General features: G+C 47.0%; 1 protein-coding gene across 1 annotated transcript in view; it reads right to left on the bottom strand.

Moving 5' to 3' along the window:
* Positions 1-1,337: 1,337 nt before the first annotated feature.
* The window catches only part of MBTPS2 (membrane bound transcription factor peptidase, site 2), a 54,064-nt gene continuing 38,683 nt past the window's right edge, over positions 1,338-16,718 (bottom strand). Inside the window, exons 10-11 of the mRNA XM_068144782.1 lie at positions 11,474-11,549; positions 1,338-8,415 (exon numbers count right to left, since the gene is read on the bottom strand). Coding sequence (XP_068000883.1) covers positions 8,193-8,415; positions 11,474-11,549 — 299 coding nt within the window. The 3' untranslated portion in view covers positions 1,338-8,192. The remainder of the gene's footprint in view (positions 8,416-11,473; positions 11,550-16,718) is intronic.

The following is a 16,718-nucleotide window of genomic DNA, read 5'->3' as shown; positions in this document are numbered from 1 at the left end:
CCTATGCTGTGGCACCCAGAACTGAACCCAGTGCTCAATCTGTGGCCTCACCAAGCTGAGTCCAGGGACACCACCACTGCCCTGCTCTTGCTGGCCACAATGGTTAATCCAGGCCAGGTTGCTATTGGCCTTCTTGGCTGCATGCGCACACTACTGGCTCATGCTCAGCTGTCCACCAGCACCCCCAGATCCTTTGCCACCAGGCTGCTTTCCAGCCACTTTGCTTCAAGCCTGGAGCATTGCTTGGGGTTGTTGTGATCAAACTCTTTCCCTCATTTTATCTCATTCCTAACTCTCACCACTCCTTTTCTCCTGCAAGGAAGAAAGCAGTGAAGCACACAATTGTGGCAGCCAGCCAAGATGATCACAGACCCCTCACACAGCCTGGTCTCCACCTGGTGCTTCTTCACTGCTTCCTGTAAGTGTCTACACTGCTGCCACCACCACTCCACATCTGGACACAGATGGGATTTTTCCTTAGGAAATCAGCAATGTGCCCTGGTGGCCAAGAAGGCCAATGGGATCCTGGGGTGCCATAAGAGGAGTGTGTCCAGCAGATCCAGGGAGGTTCTCTTTCCCCTCTACTCTGACCTGCTGAGGCCCCACCTGGAACATTGCATCCAGTTCTGGGCTCCCCACCTCAAGAGGGACAGGGATCTGCTGGAGAGAGTCCAAGGCAGGGCTACAAGGATGCTGAAGGGACTGGAGCACTGCCTGGTGAGGAGACACTGAGAGCCCTGGGGCTGTTTAGTCTGGAGAAGAGAAGACTGATAGGGGATCTGATCAACATGTAGGGTGACCTCATTGCTGTTGATAAAGATGTGCAGGGCAGTGTGGGGAGGGCAGTGTGGGGAGGACAGAGTCGGGCTCTGCTCAGTGATGTCCAGTGACAGGACAAAGGGCACTGGCTGCAAGCTGGAGCAGAGGAGGTTCCATGTGAACGTAAGGAAAAACGTTTTCCCTGTGAAGGTGCCAGAGCCCTGGAGCAGGCTGCCCAGAGAGGCTGTGGAGTCTTCTTCTCTTGAGACATTCAAAAGCTGCCTGGCTGTGTTCCTGTATGACCTACCCTAGGCGCTCCTGCTCTGGCAGGGGGCTTGGACTGGATGCTATTTGGAGGTCCCTTTCAACCCCTAACATGCTGTGATTACTCATTTTTAAGAGCTGGTCAGACACTGAAACCCACAGCAGTACTTTGTGGTACCTTGAGAGTACCCAGAGAGAGAAAACCTAAATTACATGTGAGAAATTCAAGGCTATATGAGAGAATGTGATAAATGCCACAAATCAGGAATGCTGTCACTCTTCACCTTATTTTTAAAGAGAGACTGAAGCACATGAACAACCCAGCAATGAATTTATTTGCAGGATACATTTATCAGCCACAGAAAACAATACTTATTGTTTGCTTGATTAAATAAGAGAGAAAAAACTAACAAGGGGAAACCAAAGCCACAATACAATATTCAAAGTGTTCCATATATTCATTTGACATTTCCCAAATAAAGCTTGCTTTCCTTTTTTTCTTTTTTTTTTTTACTTCTATTTTTTTGTTTGTTTGGTTTAAATAAGACCATGATCATGAACAATGCTCAGTGGGAACAAAGGGTCTAGAAATCAAACATTCCACAGCTGTGAGTCAGTGTGAAAAATAAGGCTAAGAAGAGGGGAAAGGGAGGGAAACAAACCCACAATGAATTTCAAAACAATCCATATTCCACTGACAGGTTTCAGAGAACACAGGATGAGCATCTGACATCTAAAAGCAGTTTGGTTCAAGGAGAAGGGGAGCTTAAAGTGTCAGCAAACAACTTGAGCAGGATGAACACTGAATTTAAAGTGTTAACAAATAAGTTGAGAAGGATGAAAACTGAATTTAAAGTGTTAACAAATAACTTGAGCAGGATGAAAACTGAATTTTAAGTGTTAACAAATAACTTGAGCAGGATGAAAACCGAATTTAAAGTGTTAACAAATAACTTGAGAAGGATGAAAACTGAATTTTAAGTGTTAAAAACCACGTGAGAAGGATGAAAACCGAATGTAAAGTGTTAACAAATAACTTGAGAAGGATGAAAACTGATTTTAAAGTGCTAACAAACTACTTGAGAAGGATGAAAACCGAATGTAATGTGTTAACAAACTACTTGAGAAGGATGAAAACTAAGTTTCTCTAAGCCATGGCTCAGAAACAGCATCCAGACTTGCAAACTAATCAAAGTGAAGGTCAGTTACAGGGTGTTATTGCCAAAACCAACCCATGAGGAACATCTACAGATGAGAACTCACAGAATGGTTTGGGTTGGAAGGGACCTCTGAAGGTCATCCAGTCCCATGCCCCTGCAGTCAGCAGGGACATCCTCAACTAGATCAGGCTGCACAGGGCCTTGTTGAGCCTTGCCTTGAGTATCTCCAGGGAAGGAGCCTCAACCACCTCCCTGGGCAACCTGTGCCAGTGTTCCACCACCATCCTTTTGAAGAATTTCTTCCTGATATCCAATCTAAATCTGCTCTAGTTTGAAGCCATTGCCCCTTGTCCTGTCACTCCAGGCCTTGGCAAACAGCCTCTCTCCATCTTTCTTGTAGCCCCATTCAGGTACTGGAAGGCTGCTCTTAGGTCTTCCTGGAGCCTTCTCCAGGCTGGACACCCCCAGCTCCCTCAGCCTGTCCTCGCAGCAGAGCTGCTCCAACCCCCTGGGCATTTTCATGGCCCTCCTCTGGACCCTCTCCATCAGGTCTATGTCCTCCTCATATTGAGGACTCCAGAGTACACAGTATTACAGGTGAGCAGAGTAAAACTGCCCAAGTCTATTTTACTAAATAAAGACCTGGGGCTTTTAGTCTGGAGAAGGGAGAAGACTGGGAGGGGATTTAATCAATGTCTATAAATATCTGAGGGCTGGAGGTCAAGAGGGAGGGGACAGGCTCTGCTCAGTTGCACCCTGGTACAGGACAAGGGCAATGGATATAAACTACAGCACAGGAGCTTCCACCTCAACATGAGGAGGAACTTCTTCACTGTGAGGGTCACAGAGCACTGGAACAGGCTGCCCAGGGGGGTTGTGGAGTCTCCTTCTCTGGAGACTTTCCAGCCCTGCCTGGATGTGTTCCTGTGTGACCTGTGCTGGATTCTGTGGTCCTGCTCTGGTAGGGGGGTTGAACTGGATGATGTCCAGAGGTCCTTCCCAACCCCTAACATCCTGTGGTAAGTTACAACTACCCATAGCACTTATTCAGCACAAATTCAATGGAATGACAAAGTATTTATTAAAAAAAAGGATAGAAGTTTGATCAGCAGCCACTGAAAGATTCAGTGGAGGGCTGGAAAACATCTGTGCCTGCTCTGAAATGTTAATGACCAAGTTCTTTCCACCAGTTTCACATCGATGTCAATGGAGTGAATGGAACTGCAGTGTCATATCCTGCTCTTTGTTCCTGGCCTTTCACACTGGGGCAGCAGTGTGAAGGTTTCACAAAGCTGCCATAAACTGAGCTCCTTCGCTGCCCTTGGTCACTGCCATTTGGTTTTCACATGACCACAACCCAAGCGACAAGAAAAGAGTCACAGAGCTGCAGGTTTGTGGCACTCCCCTACTGCAGTGGTTCCCAAATGCTGCCTTAATATAGGGCATGTACCCCCAGAACCAAACTGTAGCTGGTGTTACATGAAATTCAGGATAAAGAAGGGATAAAATAACTGTTGAGGCTGGATCTTACCTGAGTTATATTCAGCTTCCTTATCACCAAGGTCACAAGAACAATGCTGAGGCAAGACTGGCTGTGGGAACTGGTCTCAGCACAGGCAACACAGGATGCACACAAAGAACTATTTCTAGAGCTTAACTCACATCTTGGGACAATAATTCAACACAGACTAGGCCACATGAATTTTTTTTATGACCATTCTTCATCTCTCATAAATGGTATCCAGATAAAAAACTTCAGATCTGTTAGACAGGAGATACACAGAAATCTATTTACAGAAATATTTACTGCAGGTCACCTTCTGCCATCCTGCAAAATGTACACGGAGCCAGTGGGAAAAGCTGGCATTGTTGATGTTCTAAACTGAACAAAAAGAAATCCTTACTGCAAGAGAGCTGAACTGAACTGCATCCAGTTCTGGGCTCCCCGGTTCAAGAGGGACAGGGAACTGCTGGAGAGAGTCCAAGGGAGGGCTGCAAGGATGCTGAAGGGACTGGAGACTGCCTAGTGAGGAGAGGCTGAGAGCCCTGGGGCTGTGTATTCTGGACAGGAGAAGACTGAGAGGGGGTCTGATCAATGTCTTTCAATATCTGAAGGCTGGGGGTCAAGAGGGAGGGGACAGGCTCTGCTCAGTTGCACCCTGGGACAGGACAAGGGGCAATGGATGTGAACTGTAGCACAGGAGGTACCACCTCAACATGAGGAGGAACTTCTTCACTGTGAGGGTCAGAAGCAAGCTGGTTTTACTTTCCTACATCAGCAAAAAGCATGCAGCCCCCTGCATGCTCAGGAGTGTAGCCACTTTCATGTCCTATCAGGCAGCAGCAGAACTTGCTATGGATGTCTTTGCTGAGACATAAAAAAAACAGTTCTTATAAACCCCAAATCAGATCAGTGACTGACTGCAATTAGGGAATTCTTCTGGTCAGTTTCAAGTAAAAGCTTCATCTATTTCCCAATGTCAGGCATTAATGTTTCCATCTGATACAGATTTAAAATGTATATACATCGAGAGTAGTATCCACCCAACCTTTCAGAGCGTCCTGGTTTATATTTCACTCAATATGCTCTTTAATATTGATGGATTCACTATTAAAGAATAAGTTACATTCTGAGGGGCTACTCAGAATGAGAAGTGGAAAGATTCCACTTTAATGAAAGGTTTCCTTTGGATTTAATCTTTTTTACAAAGACAGAATTAGAAGGATCACTGCAAGTTCCCCAGAGTGAAAACCCAACACACCAGAATCATTCTGTGCCCTTCTTCCCACACCAACAGAAGGATCACTGCAAGTTCCCCAGAGTGAAAACCCAACACACCAGAATCATTCTGTGCCCTTCTTCCCACACCAACAGAAGGATCACTGCAAGTTCCCCAGAGGGAAAACCCAACACACCAGAATCATTCTGTGCCCTTCTTCCCACACCAACAGAAGGATCACTGCAAGTTCCCCAGAGTGAAAACCCAACACACCAGAATCATTCTGTGCCCTTCTTCCCACACCAACAGAAGAATCACTGCAAGTTCTCCAGAACTCAGTTTGCTAAGCAGTCATATATGGGAATGAGCAGGCTCCTGAAGCATATCCTCAGAGCCAGGCTTTGTGCAAGACCTAGGCTGCTCCTGGAACATAGCCTCAGAGTCAGGCTTTGTGCAAGACTTAGGATGCTCCTACCCCTCCTGTCCATGGCGAGAAGGTAGAGTGGCCCCTCAGAACTACTACCCCAAAACCTCTGTATGTTTCCAGGAGAAATGATGGGCTATCTCCAGAAGAAAGATTTAGGTTGGAAAGGAGCTTAAAGATCATCTAGTTCCAACCCCTTGCCATGGGCAGGGACAACTTCCACTAGCCCAGGTTGCTCTCAAGGCCTCATCCAACCTGGCCTGGAACACCTCCAGGGAGGGGGCATCCATGACCTCCTTGGGCAACCTGTTCCAGTGTCCCACCAGCCTCACTGGAAAGGATTTCTTTCTTGCTGTTCTCTTCCTAACAGAAGCCTGCTAGCAGTTTCTGACAGTTGTTTTCACTTTGTGTGACTTTTAACAGTCCCCAAAGGGACCAACTCATGCTGGATTGACTGGAGGGAAACAACAACCCTTTAAAAGAGAAAAACCATCCAGGAGTTACTGTACATTGACAATAGCACCATCAGAAGACAGACAGCATAACCCCAGCTGTGAACAGGTATAACACAGCAGCATTTGCTGAGCAAAACAACACATTTATCACTTGGGTTTTTTTTAATTATTACAACAGACTTCAGCACTCAGGAGCTAAAACTGTTCTTTTGTAGCTATTGCTGACAAATATTGCCTTTAAAAAAGCCAAAAAAATCTTCATCTGTGTATGACAACAGACAACTGAAACACAGATGCGTGGCCTTTGTTCTCCTCCCACAAGCCTCATTCTTACCAGGCACTGGCACTTCTGATCTGCATCTTGAGGACAACGTGCTGCCAGCCATTTGGGCTAGCTGAAAAGGGAAGATCCTAACACACGTGGCCTCTCTCTCCTCATAAACACGTGCTAATCATTTCATGGAATGGCTCAGAGATAATCTACTCCAACCCTCCTGCCATGGGCAGCAACGCCTCTCAAATAGATTTTGGTTGCTCAAGGCCTCATCCAGCCTGGCCTTGAACACCTCCCAGGGAGGAGGCATCCCTTCCCAAAACACTTCCATCATACCTCCTTCAAATATGCAATATTTGGGGGTTTGGCAAAAAGATTTCTTTGTATTGGCATTTACTTAGACTCACAGAATTGTCAGGGCTGGAAGGGACCTCAAGGATCAGCCAGTTCCAACCCCCCTGCCATGGGCAGGGACACCTCACACTACAGCAGGTTGCTCACAGCCACATCCAGCCTGGCCTGAGAAACCTCCAGGGAGGTTGTTTAGCTTTTCATCATTTTGAGATCAGACTTTAGGGCTTCTGAAGATTCCAATTTGGTTAAATACCAGATAGAAAAACAAACAACCAATCCAAGACACTGAAAACTATGTTAAGAAATGACCAGAGCCCACAAAGACTTTCTGAGAATCATTCAAATCATAAAATGAAACAAAAACTCCAACCCAAGACACTCAAAACTATGCTAAGAAATGATCAGAGTCCACAAAGACTTCCTGACAATCATTCAAATCATAAAATGAAACAACAAAAACCCCAACCCAAGACACTCAAAGCTATGCCAAGAAATGATCAGATCCCACAGAGACTTTCTGACAATCATTCAAATCATAAAATGAAACAACAAAAACCCCAAACCAAGACACTCAAAACTATGCTAAGAAATGATCAGAGCCCACAAAGACTTCCTGAGAATCATTCAAATCATAAAATAACAACAAAAAACCCAACCCCAACCCAAGACACTCAAAGCTATGCCAAGAAATGATCAGAGCCCACAAAGACTTTCTGAGAATCATTCAAATCATAAAATGAAACAATAAAAAACCCCAAACTAAGACACTCACAGCTATGCTAGGAAATGACCAGAGCCCACAAAGACTTTCTGACAATCATTCAAATCATAAAACAGCAAAAAAAAACCCAACCCCAAACCAAGACACTCAAATCTATGCTGACTAAGAACTGATCAGAGCCCACAAAGACGTTCTGACAATTACTCAAATCATAAAATAAAACAACACAAACCCCAACCCAACCAAGACTCCAAAACTATGCTAAGAAATGACCAGAGCCCACAAAGATTTTCTGACAATGATTCAAATTGTAAAATGAAACAACAAAAACCCCAACCCAAGACACTCAAATCTATGCCAAGAAATGACCAGAGCCCACAAAGACTTTCTGAGAATCATTCAAATCATAAAATGAAACAACAAAAACCCCAACCCAAGACACTCAAAGCTATGCCAAGAAATGACCAGAGCCCACAAAGACTTTCTGAGAATCATTCAAATCATAAAATAACAACAAAAAAACCCAACCCCAACCCAAGACACTCAAAGCTATGCTGACTAAGAACTGATCAGAGCCCACAAAGATGTTCTGACAATTACTCAAATCGTAAAATAAAACAACAACATAAACCCCAACCCAACCAAGACTCTCAAAACTATGCCAAGAAATGATCAGAGCCCACAAAGATTTTCTGACAATTGTTCCAATTATGAGATCAAAGCTAAGTGGTTTGGGTTTGGTTTTTTTCTTCCACCTTTGAGGCCACATAATTCCCTTGTTTTGTCATCTAAATTAAGGAAGTCTTAGGCTTTGCCCTTGTGAAACCTCTCCAAATACAGAACACTGCTTCAAGAGGACATGAAAAGCTTCCTGCTTCTTCCTGTCTGCTTGCTCCTGGCCATAGGCACAACGTTGTACAGTCTGAATCCAGCAGCCAGCAGTGATGGTTCCTTCAGTGTCATTTTAAAGAGGATTTTCTCAGTCCTGACTTAAGTTTTGAAAGGCAGAGGATTCCTCATTTCTGTGTACTCTGAGACCTAATGGAAGTGTAGCCAATGTTCTATCGTGCTGTCACCAGCCAAAGTCCCAGGGCAACATTGGCAGCCAAAAGTGCACTACCAGCCAGCAAAACTAAAAAGCCAAGGAGCTCTCTGGTTTGTTTTTCTACAATCAGGGAGCTGAGAGTGGCTTCCAGGAATGAATTTAAGATCCACTGGCCATCCAAAGCAAAACAGGGTACAGCATTGATAACTGCCAGTGCTCCTGACAGTGAAATTAGGTACCTGGTTGGCATCAGTTAAGGTGCATGAATAACATCCAGGAGAATGGGAAGACAAATGTAATGCAAACCATATTGTTATCATTTCTAGCATGCAGAGAGAACCAGACCTGAGATGTTGGTTTTGGGGTTTATTATAGAATCAAAGAATTGTCAGGGTTGGAAGGGACCTCAAGGATCATCCAGTTCCAACCCCCCTGCCATGGGCAGGGACACCTCACGCTACAGCAGGTTGCCCAGAGCCACATAGAGCCTGGCCTGAAAAACCTCTAGGGATGAGGCTTCCACCACTTCCCTGGGCAACCTGTGCCAGTCTCTCACCACCCTCAGGGGGAAGAACTCCTTCCTTATATCCAATATGAGTCTACCCATTTCTAGTTTTGTTCCATTCCTCCCAGTCCTATCACTCCCTGACACCCTAAAAAGTCCCTCCCCAGCTTTCCTGTGGTCCCCTTCAGATACTGGAAGGCCACAATTAGGTCTCCTTGGAGCCTTCTCTTCTCCAGACTGAACAGCCCCAACTCTCTCAGTGTTTCCACAGGAGAGGAGCTCCAGCCCTCTGCTCATCCTTGTGGCCCTTCCAGCACCTCCAGATCCTTCCTGCAATAGGGGTGTCATCCTGGTTCACAGAAATTCTCAGTACAATGAGTTTTACACCTGCCTTTAGAGGTTGATCTGTTTGTATTCTCTAGGTTCAGATCACTAAACTCCTCATTCGCAACTGGGCTGAAGGCAGGAGATGGCTAAAATCCCTCCTAACACTGCCCAGCTTTGTGTGGTTTTAAAGGATGGTTATGGTTCTGATTCCACACCTGAAGTAAGAAGGTATTCCAGACCTATGACCTCAGTAGGAAATAATGATTAGGAATATTTTCCAAAACACTGCCTCAGGGCAGTAAGTAAATGGCTGGAATACAATAGCAAATCTGGCCTCTCCCTCCTACTTACCTATTAGCCAGAAAAGCTGAGTGGCTGAGTGAGAATGAGGCAAGGGTAGGTCCTTTTTTATTGCTGGTAAAGGCTTGTTAACTCTAATACCTACCTCCAAGGCCAGACAAGAAGACATCTGAATCAGAACACAAGTGGGTCAGCTGTTGGGGTGTTCCCAGAAAAGGGGAGCTTGTGCAGCACCTTTACTCTTGCAAAAGATTCTTCAATTCTCCTACAGCCATGCACCTAGGTTGGGGCAATGCTAAATATCAGTACAGGCTGAGGGGTGATGAATTTGAGAGCAGTCCTGCAGTAAAGGTCTTGGCGGGGTGCTGGTGGATGAGAAGCTGGGTGTGAACCAACAGTGTGAGCCTGCAGCCCAGAAGGCAAATCACACCCTCAGCTGCATCAAAAGATGCCAGCAGATCCAGAGAAGTGATTTTGCCACTTTGCTCTGGTGAGACCTCACCTGGAGTGCTGCATCCAGCTCTAGAACCCTCAACACAGGAAGGACATGGACCTGATGAAGCAGGCCCACAGTATGGCCACAAAAAAACAGGGGGAACACCTCTCCCGCAAGGACAGGCTGAGGGAGCTGGGGTTGTTCAGCCTGGAGAAGAGAAGGCTCTGGGGACACCTAAGAGCAGCCTTCCAGTACCTGATGGGGGCCTGCAAGAAGGCCACAGAGGGACTGTTTCCAATGGCCTGCAGGGACAGGACAAGGGGCAGTGGTTTGAAATTACAGAAGAGCAGATTGAGATGGGATGTTAGGAACTAGTTCTGCACCATGAGGGTGCTGGAACACCACAACAGGTTGCCCTGGCAGGGAGTTGAGGCCTCATCCCTGAAGATATTCAAGGTCAGGCTGGACAAAGCTCTGGGCAACCTGATCTAGTGGAGGATGTCCCTGCTAACTGCAGAGAGGTTTGCCTAGATGACCATTGGAGGTCCCTTCCAACCCAAACCTTTCTGATTCTAGAAATATTTCTATGTCTAAGGCTAAGGGTTCTTCGATTACATGCCCCCAGCTTGCTACCCTTTCTGTATGTCACCTTGTTCATTAATACAGAAGTTTTCAATGAATTATTGTTCTCCTTTCTGAATTGGCTACATTCTGTTTTCTGTTGATAGAAAGGAAAACAGAGGAGAGGTTGTGGAGTCTCCTCTGGAGACTTTCCAGCCCTGCCTGGATGTGTTCCTGTGTGACCTGTGATGGATTCTATGGTCCTGCTCTGGCAGGGGGGTTGGACTGGAAGATCTCCAGAGGTCCCTTCCAACCCCTAACATCCTGTGATCCTGTGAAAAGCAGCTGTATCCTGTTTCTTAGTTCAGCATAATGACTCAGAAATGATGAAACCCTAACATACCAAAACTAAGGATAACATCTCACTTCTCCAGGCTTACTTTGACTTTCTCATCAGAGCTGTAAAGACTCACTTCAAGAAAGGGTTAAAAAAAGCAGTGACCAAAATTACCCTGCACAGCACTAGTAGGAGATTTCATTCTGACCTTGGCACTTGGACAATAATCAGTGCAGGGAAGGGAGAAAGATGTCAAAACTCTACATAAATCACAGATTCACAGAATGTTGGCCATTGGAATGTGCTGCCCAGGGAGGTGGTGGAGTCACCATCACTGCAAGTGTTTAAAAAGAGACTGGATGAGGCACTTGGTGCCATGGTTTAGTTGATTAGATAGTGTTGGGTGATAGGTTGGACTTGATGAGCTCAAAGGTCTTTTCCAACTTGGTTAATTCTGTATTCTGTTAGGGGCTGGAAGGGACCTCCAAAGATCATCCAGTGCAACCCCCCTGCCAGAGCAGCAGCACCTAGAGCAGGTCACACAAGAACACATCCAGGCAGGTCTTGAATATCTCCAGAGAGGGAGACTCCATAACCCCCCTGGGCAGCCTGTTCCTGTGTTCTGTCACCCTCACAGTGATGTAATTCTTCCTCCTGTTTCTATGGAACTTCCTACGCCTCAACTTCCACCCATTGCCCCTTGTCCTGTGCTTGGCCTTGTTTCAGAGGATCCTGTCTAAATTCATATCCAGCTGCAATTTTCCTGGCTCACCAAACTCTGCAGAGCTCCCTTCTTGGCTTCAAGAGGACAAACACACTTCAAAAGGATACTTGCAAAACGTCTCTATCACCACGGGCAGATCGATGCTGAGGAAGTTTTGGCGTGGCACAAAGCTGCTGAGACTTACTGCAACAGAAGAGAGAAAGACACACAGAGCATCAGCAGTCATTCCAGGATTATCACCTCCTGAGTTTTAGATAAGGATTCTGCAGCAAAATCAGCTCTCAAATGCCATTTATTCAAGGATGGATAACCAAGGTGTGGTTTTGTTTTGAAGAGTGCAGCCATGAGCTCTGAGGAGACCTGATTGTGGCCTTCCAGTATCTGCAGGGGGCTACAAGAAAGCTGGGGAGAGACTTTTGAGGGTGCCAGGGAGTGATAGGACTGGGGGGAATGGAACAAAACTAGAAATGGGTAGATTCAGATTGGACGTCAGGAAGAAGTTCTTCCCCATGAGGGTGGTGAGACACTGGCACAGGTTGCTCAGGTAGGTGGTGGAAACCTCCTGCCTGGAGGTTTTTGCAGCCAGGCTGGATGTGGCTGTGAGCAACCTGCTGTAGTGTGAGGTGTCCCCATGGCAGGGGGGCAGAACTAGACGATCCTTGAGGTCCCTTCCCACCCTAACAATTCTGTGATTCTCTGATTCTTAGCCATGGGTCACCATCACAGTCAAGTGACTGCCAAATACAACTAGCAGGATGAGAGTAAGAGCAGAGCTAAGATATGAATCATTTTCAGAAGCAACTGGACATCTATCTTCACAAAGCCCACACTGTGGAAGTCAAGTCCTTTGCAAAGAAAAACATATCAAAGGAGATGAGAGCTACCAGACTTTTTTCAACATATGCAGGCTACAAGCACACATCCACTGTGCTTGTGCACATTCTCCGAGAGCCACAGAATTCTTCTCCTGCAGTACCTTCAGAAGATCCACCCCCTCCAGCCTGAGACTGAGCTCATAGTTTATACTAGTAGTGGGGCAGTTAGGCAGCAGAGTTCTGGAGCCCCAGTGTGCACAGGTGGCCAAGAAGGCCAACAGCAACCTGGCCTGGATCAAAACCAGCATGGCTAGCAAGAGCAGGGCAGTGATGGTGTCCCTGGACTCAGCCTGGTGAGGCCACAGCTTGAGCACTGGGTTCAGTTCTGGGTGCCACAGGATAGGAAAGACAGTGAGGGGCTGGAGAGCACCTAGAGAAGAGCAACCAGGCTGGGGAGGGGTTTGGAGGCATCATATTAGGAGTGGCTGAGGGAGCTGGGGGGGTTTAGTCTGGAGAAGAGAAGGCTGAGGGGAGAGCTTATTGCTGTCTACAGCTCCCTGGAAAGGAGGCTGGAGTGAGGCTGGGGTTGGTCTCTTCTCCCAAGCACCCAGTGACAGCACAAGAGGCAATGAGTTGAAGTTGCACCAGGGGAGGCTTAGGTTGGACATGAGGAGAAACTTCTTCAGTATCAGAGTGGTGAAGGGTTGGAACAGGCTGCCCAGGGAGGTGGTGGAGTCACCATCCCTGGAGGTGTTCAAGAAGCTGTAGCTTTGGTGCTTCAAGACATGGTTGAGTGGTCATGGGAGTTGGGTTAGGGTTGGATTTGCTGATCTTAAAGGTCTTTTCCAGGCTTAGTGAGTCTATGGTTGTCTGATTCTCGGTTATTCTGAGAAAGCTAAGGCCAGGAGATGCTGCACAGCTGCATAACACATCTTAACACCAGTCAGCCAGTACAAAAGTAGCTTTGTTTTTTTTTGTCCTCAGAAGGTACCAGCAGTTACTCCAAGATGTGACTTAGTGCAACCTCCCAGCCTGGGAGGTGGGGCTCAGCATCCTTCCTATAAATAATGGCTGGAAAATTGCAGTGTCAAGCACCATATGATCTCAAAATGCTCCTTTAGTACTCTAATTTCTTTGAAGGTGTAGATGAAGCTTCATCTGACTGCATGTCAGATGTTTGAGAGAGACTCTTCAAAGAAAACTGAGGTAGCTTAAGACCTCCCAAGTGTGCACATTCAGTTACTGCAGGGATGCTCCATCTGGGTTGTCTCATAAAAAGCCTTGATGAGGTCTTTCAAAGTAAACAGCAGTCTCAGTCTGTCAGCCTCAGGGACCATTTGAAAGCCTGAGTTCTCAGGCAGGTGGAAGACAGACATATATCCTACTAGAAGGCTTCACTCATAGTCCAGTGGAGTCTCAGCCCCAGAAAGCAGAGGTTTAGGTAAATTAAGGCAGAATTAGAAAATCCCCCTGAGAATGGCTTGAACAGCTGCTGCAGCAGCAGCAGCCACTGTGTCCTCAGAGAACAACTTGGGATGTGAGTTCATGGAATCATTGAATCACAGGGTTTGGAAGGGACCTCCAAAGGTCATCCAGTCCAACCCCCTCTGCAGTAAGCAGAGGCATCCACAGCTAAATCAGGTTGCCCAGAGCCACCAGGGTCTGAGTTCTCCTACCAGCATGGGAAAAAGTTGTAGCCATAAGAGATATAATCTCCACAGAGTTATGTAGAGGCAGGAGTTCAAATACCACTCAGTACAAACATCCCTTGGGAAAGGAACAGTTTAAGTCACCCTTTGAGAGATTTTAAAACTATATGCTAAGAGAATGCTGAGAACCTCACAGCACTACTACATAGAAGAATAAAAGGATCTGGGGGAGCTGGTGGATGAGAAGCTCAACAGGAGCCAGCAGTGTGCACTTGCAGCCCAGAAAGTCAATCACATCCTGGGCTGCATCAAGAGAAGCATAGCCAGCAGGTCGAGGGAGGTGATTCTCCCCCTCTATTCCACTCTGCTGAGACCCCACCTGGAGCACTGTGTCCAGTTCTGGAGCCTCTGTTACCGGAAGGATCTGGAGGTGCCGGAATGTATCCAGAGAAGGGCCATGAGGATGAGCAGAGGGCTGGAGCTGCTCTGCTGTGAGGACAGAGTGAGGGAGTTGGGGTTGTGCAGTCTGGAGAAGAGAAGGCTCCGAGGAGACCTTCTTGTGGCCTTCCAGTATCTGAAGGGGGCTACAAGAAAGCTGGGGAGAGACTTTTGAGGGTGTCAGGGAGTGATAGGACTGGGAGGAATAGAACAAAACTAGAAATGGGTAGGTTCAGATTGGATGTTAGGAAGTTTTTTCCCCCTGAGAGTGGTGAGACACTGGCACAGGTCGCCCAGGGAGGTGGTGGAAGCCTCATCCCTGGGGGTTTTTAAGACCAGGTTGGATGTGGCTGTGAGCAGCCTGCTGTAGTGTGAGGTGTCCCTGCCCATGGCAGGGGGATTGGTACTACACGATCCTTGAGGTCACTTCCAACCCTAACAATTCTATGGTTCTATGATTCTATAACATACCAAAAGCTAATAGAATGGGATGGGTTGGAAGGGACCGCCAAAGGTCATCTAGGCAAACCTCTCTGAAGTCAGCAGGGACATCCTCCACTAGATCAGGTTGCCCAGAGCCTTGTCAGCCTGACTTGAAGATCTGTAGGGATGGGGCTTCAACTACCTCCCTGGGCAACCTGTTGCAGTGTTCCACCACCCTCATGGTAAAGAACTTGTTCCTAACATCCAAGCTGAATCTACTCTTCTCTCATTTCAAACCATTGTCCCTCATCTTATCACTGTAGGCCATTTTAAATAGTCCCTCTCCATCCTTCTTGTAGCTCCCTTCAGGTACTGGAAGGCTGCTCTTAGGTCTCCCCAGAACCTTCCCTTCTCCAGGCTGAAAAACCCCAGCTCTCTCAGCCTGTCCTCACAGCAGAGGTGCTCCTGATCATCTTCATAATCCTCCTCTGGACCTGCTCCATCAACTCCATGTCCTTCTTGTGTTGAGGGCTCCAGACCTGGACACAGTACTCCAGGTGAGATCCCACCAAAGCAGAGTTAAGACCAAGTGCAATTTTCATCAGGTTAAATCATCAAGGACACCAGAACAAAGATGAGAGTAGTTCCAAGGGAACATGAGGCAGAAAACTGGTCCAGTCAGTCACATAAACACATCTTCCTCTGTTAACAGAGGCCCTTCTGATGAGTCAGAAGCTATAATTAGTCCAACCAGCAAGCCTAGCATGAGATGGAGAGATCTGGATACCAAGGAGTCCCATAAAAACAATGGGTTTGGTGTGGCAACAATGCCACAGCTGTGCCAAGACAGATTGAGAATCATCTTCCTTTACCTGAGCTTAAGAAAGACCTTTGAGTTTCAGGAACTGGGAGAAAATAAGTCTGTTGGACCAAGAAATGAAGAACACAACAGACAGAAATCTTGGACATGACTCCCCTCAGAAAAGTGAGAGGCATCCAAGTCAAGTGATACCCAAAGTAAACAACTCATCAGGCTGGAGACTGATATCAGAACATCTGATCAGACCTCTGAGCCAAAATAGCAAAAGGGCTGAGGCAGGCAGTGTGTACAAAGGTTCCAAAAGACACACACTGCAGCACCCTCTCATTCCCAAGCTTGAATGCCTCCTGACAAACATCTAATGGCCACAAGAAGTCACCATCCTGAACCTGGAGTTGTGCCTACTCATGTCCAGTTTTGGGCACCTCAATACAAGAGAGATGTGGAGGTGCTGGAGCCAGGGCAGAGGAGGGGAAGGAAGCTGGGAAGGGCCTGGAGAATAAATCTGATGGAGAGCAACTGAAGGAGCTGGGGATGGATAGTTTGGAAAAGAGGAGGCTGAGGGGAGACCTCATTGCTGTCTACAGCTACCTGAAAGGACCTTGTGGAGAGGCTGGTGCTGGTCTCTTCTCCCAGGTATTTAGTGATAGAACAGGAGGGAATGGCCTCAAGCTGTGACTGGGTAGGGTTAGACTGGACAGTAGGAAACATTACCTCCCTGCTAGAGTGGTCGGGGATTGGCACAGGCTGCCCAGGGAGGTGGTGTAGTCCCCAAGCCTGGATGTGTTTAAAGGTGGTTTGGATGTGGTGCTTGGGGCTGTGGTTTAGGGGTGACCCTTGGAGAGTAGGGTTAATGGTTGGACTTGGTGATCCTGAGGCTCTTTTCCAACCTGAATGTTTCTGTTTCTGAGAACAGATCACTGATCTCTTCCCCACTTTGTTGTCCCTGGTGACCATTAGACATGGATCCAAATTCCATAACTTGCTGCTGGAGCCACCTCCAAGCCCAAATAAATTCTCCTGGTACTTGCTAGACTGAGCTCTAGATATTTTAATAGGATAAGATGAATGTGGGGGCTGTAATGGATCAAACCTCATGGCAGCAAGCAAATCTGCCCTGCTAGAGGAACGGGATGGCATTAAGAAGGACCTGGACAAGCTGGAGAGGGGAGCCCAAGTGAACTTCATGAGGTTCAAACCAAGTGCA

The sequence above is a fragment of the Melanerpes formicivorus genome, unplaced genomic scaffold (assembly GCF_026170545.1).
Source record: "Melanerpes formicivorus ecotype bairdi unplaced genomic scaffold, bMelFor1.0.p_v2 SCAF_11, whole genome shotgun sequence".
NCBI lineage: Eukaryota > Metazoa > Chordata > Aves > Piciformes > Picidae > Melanerpes > Melanerpes formicivorus.
This window is presented reverse-complemented; position numbering and strand designations above follow the sequence as displayed.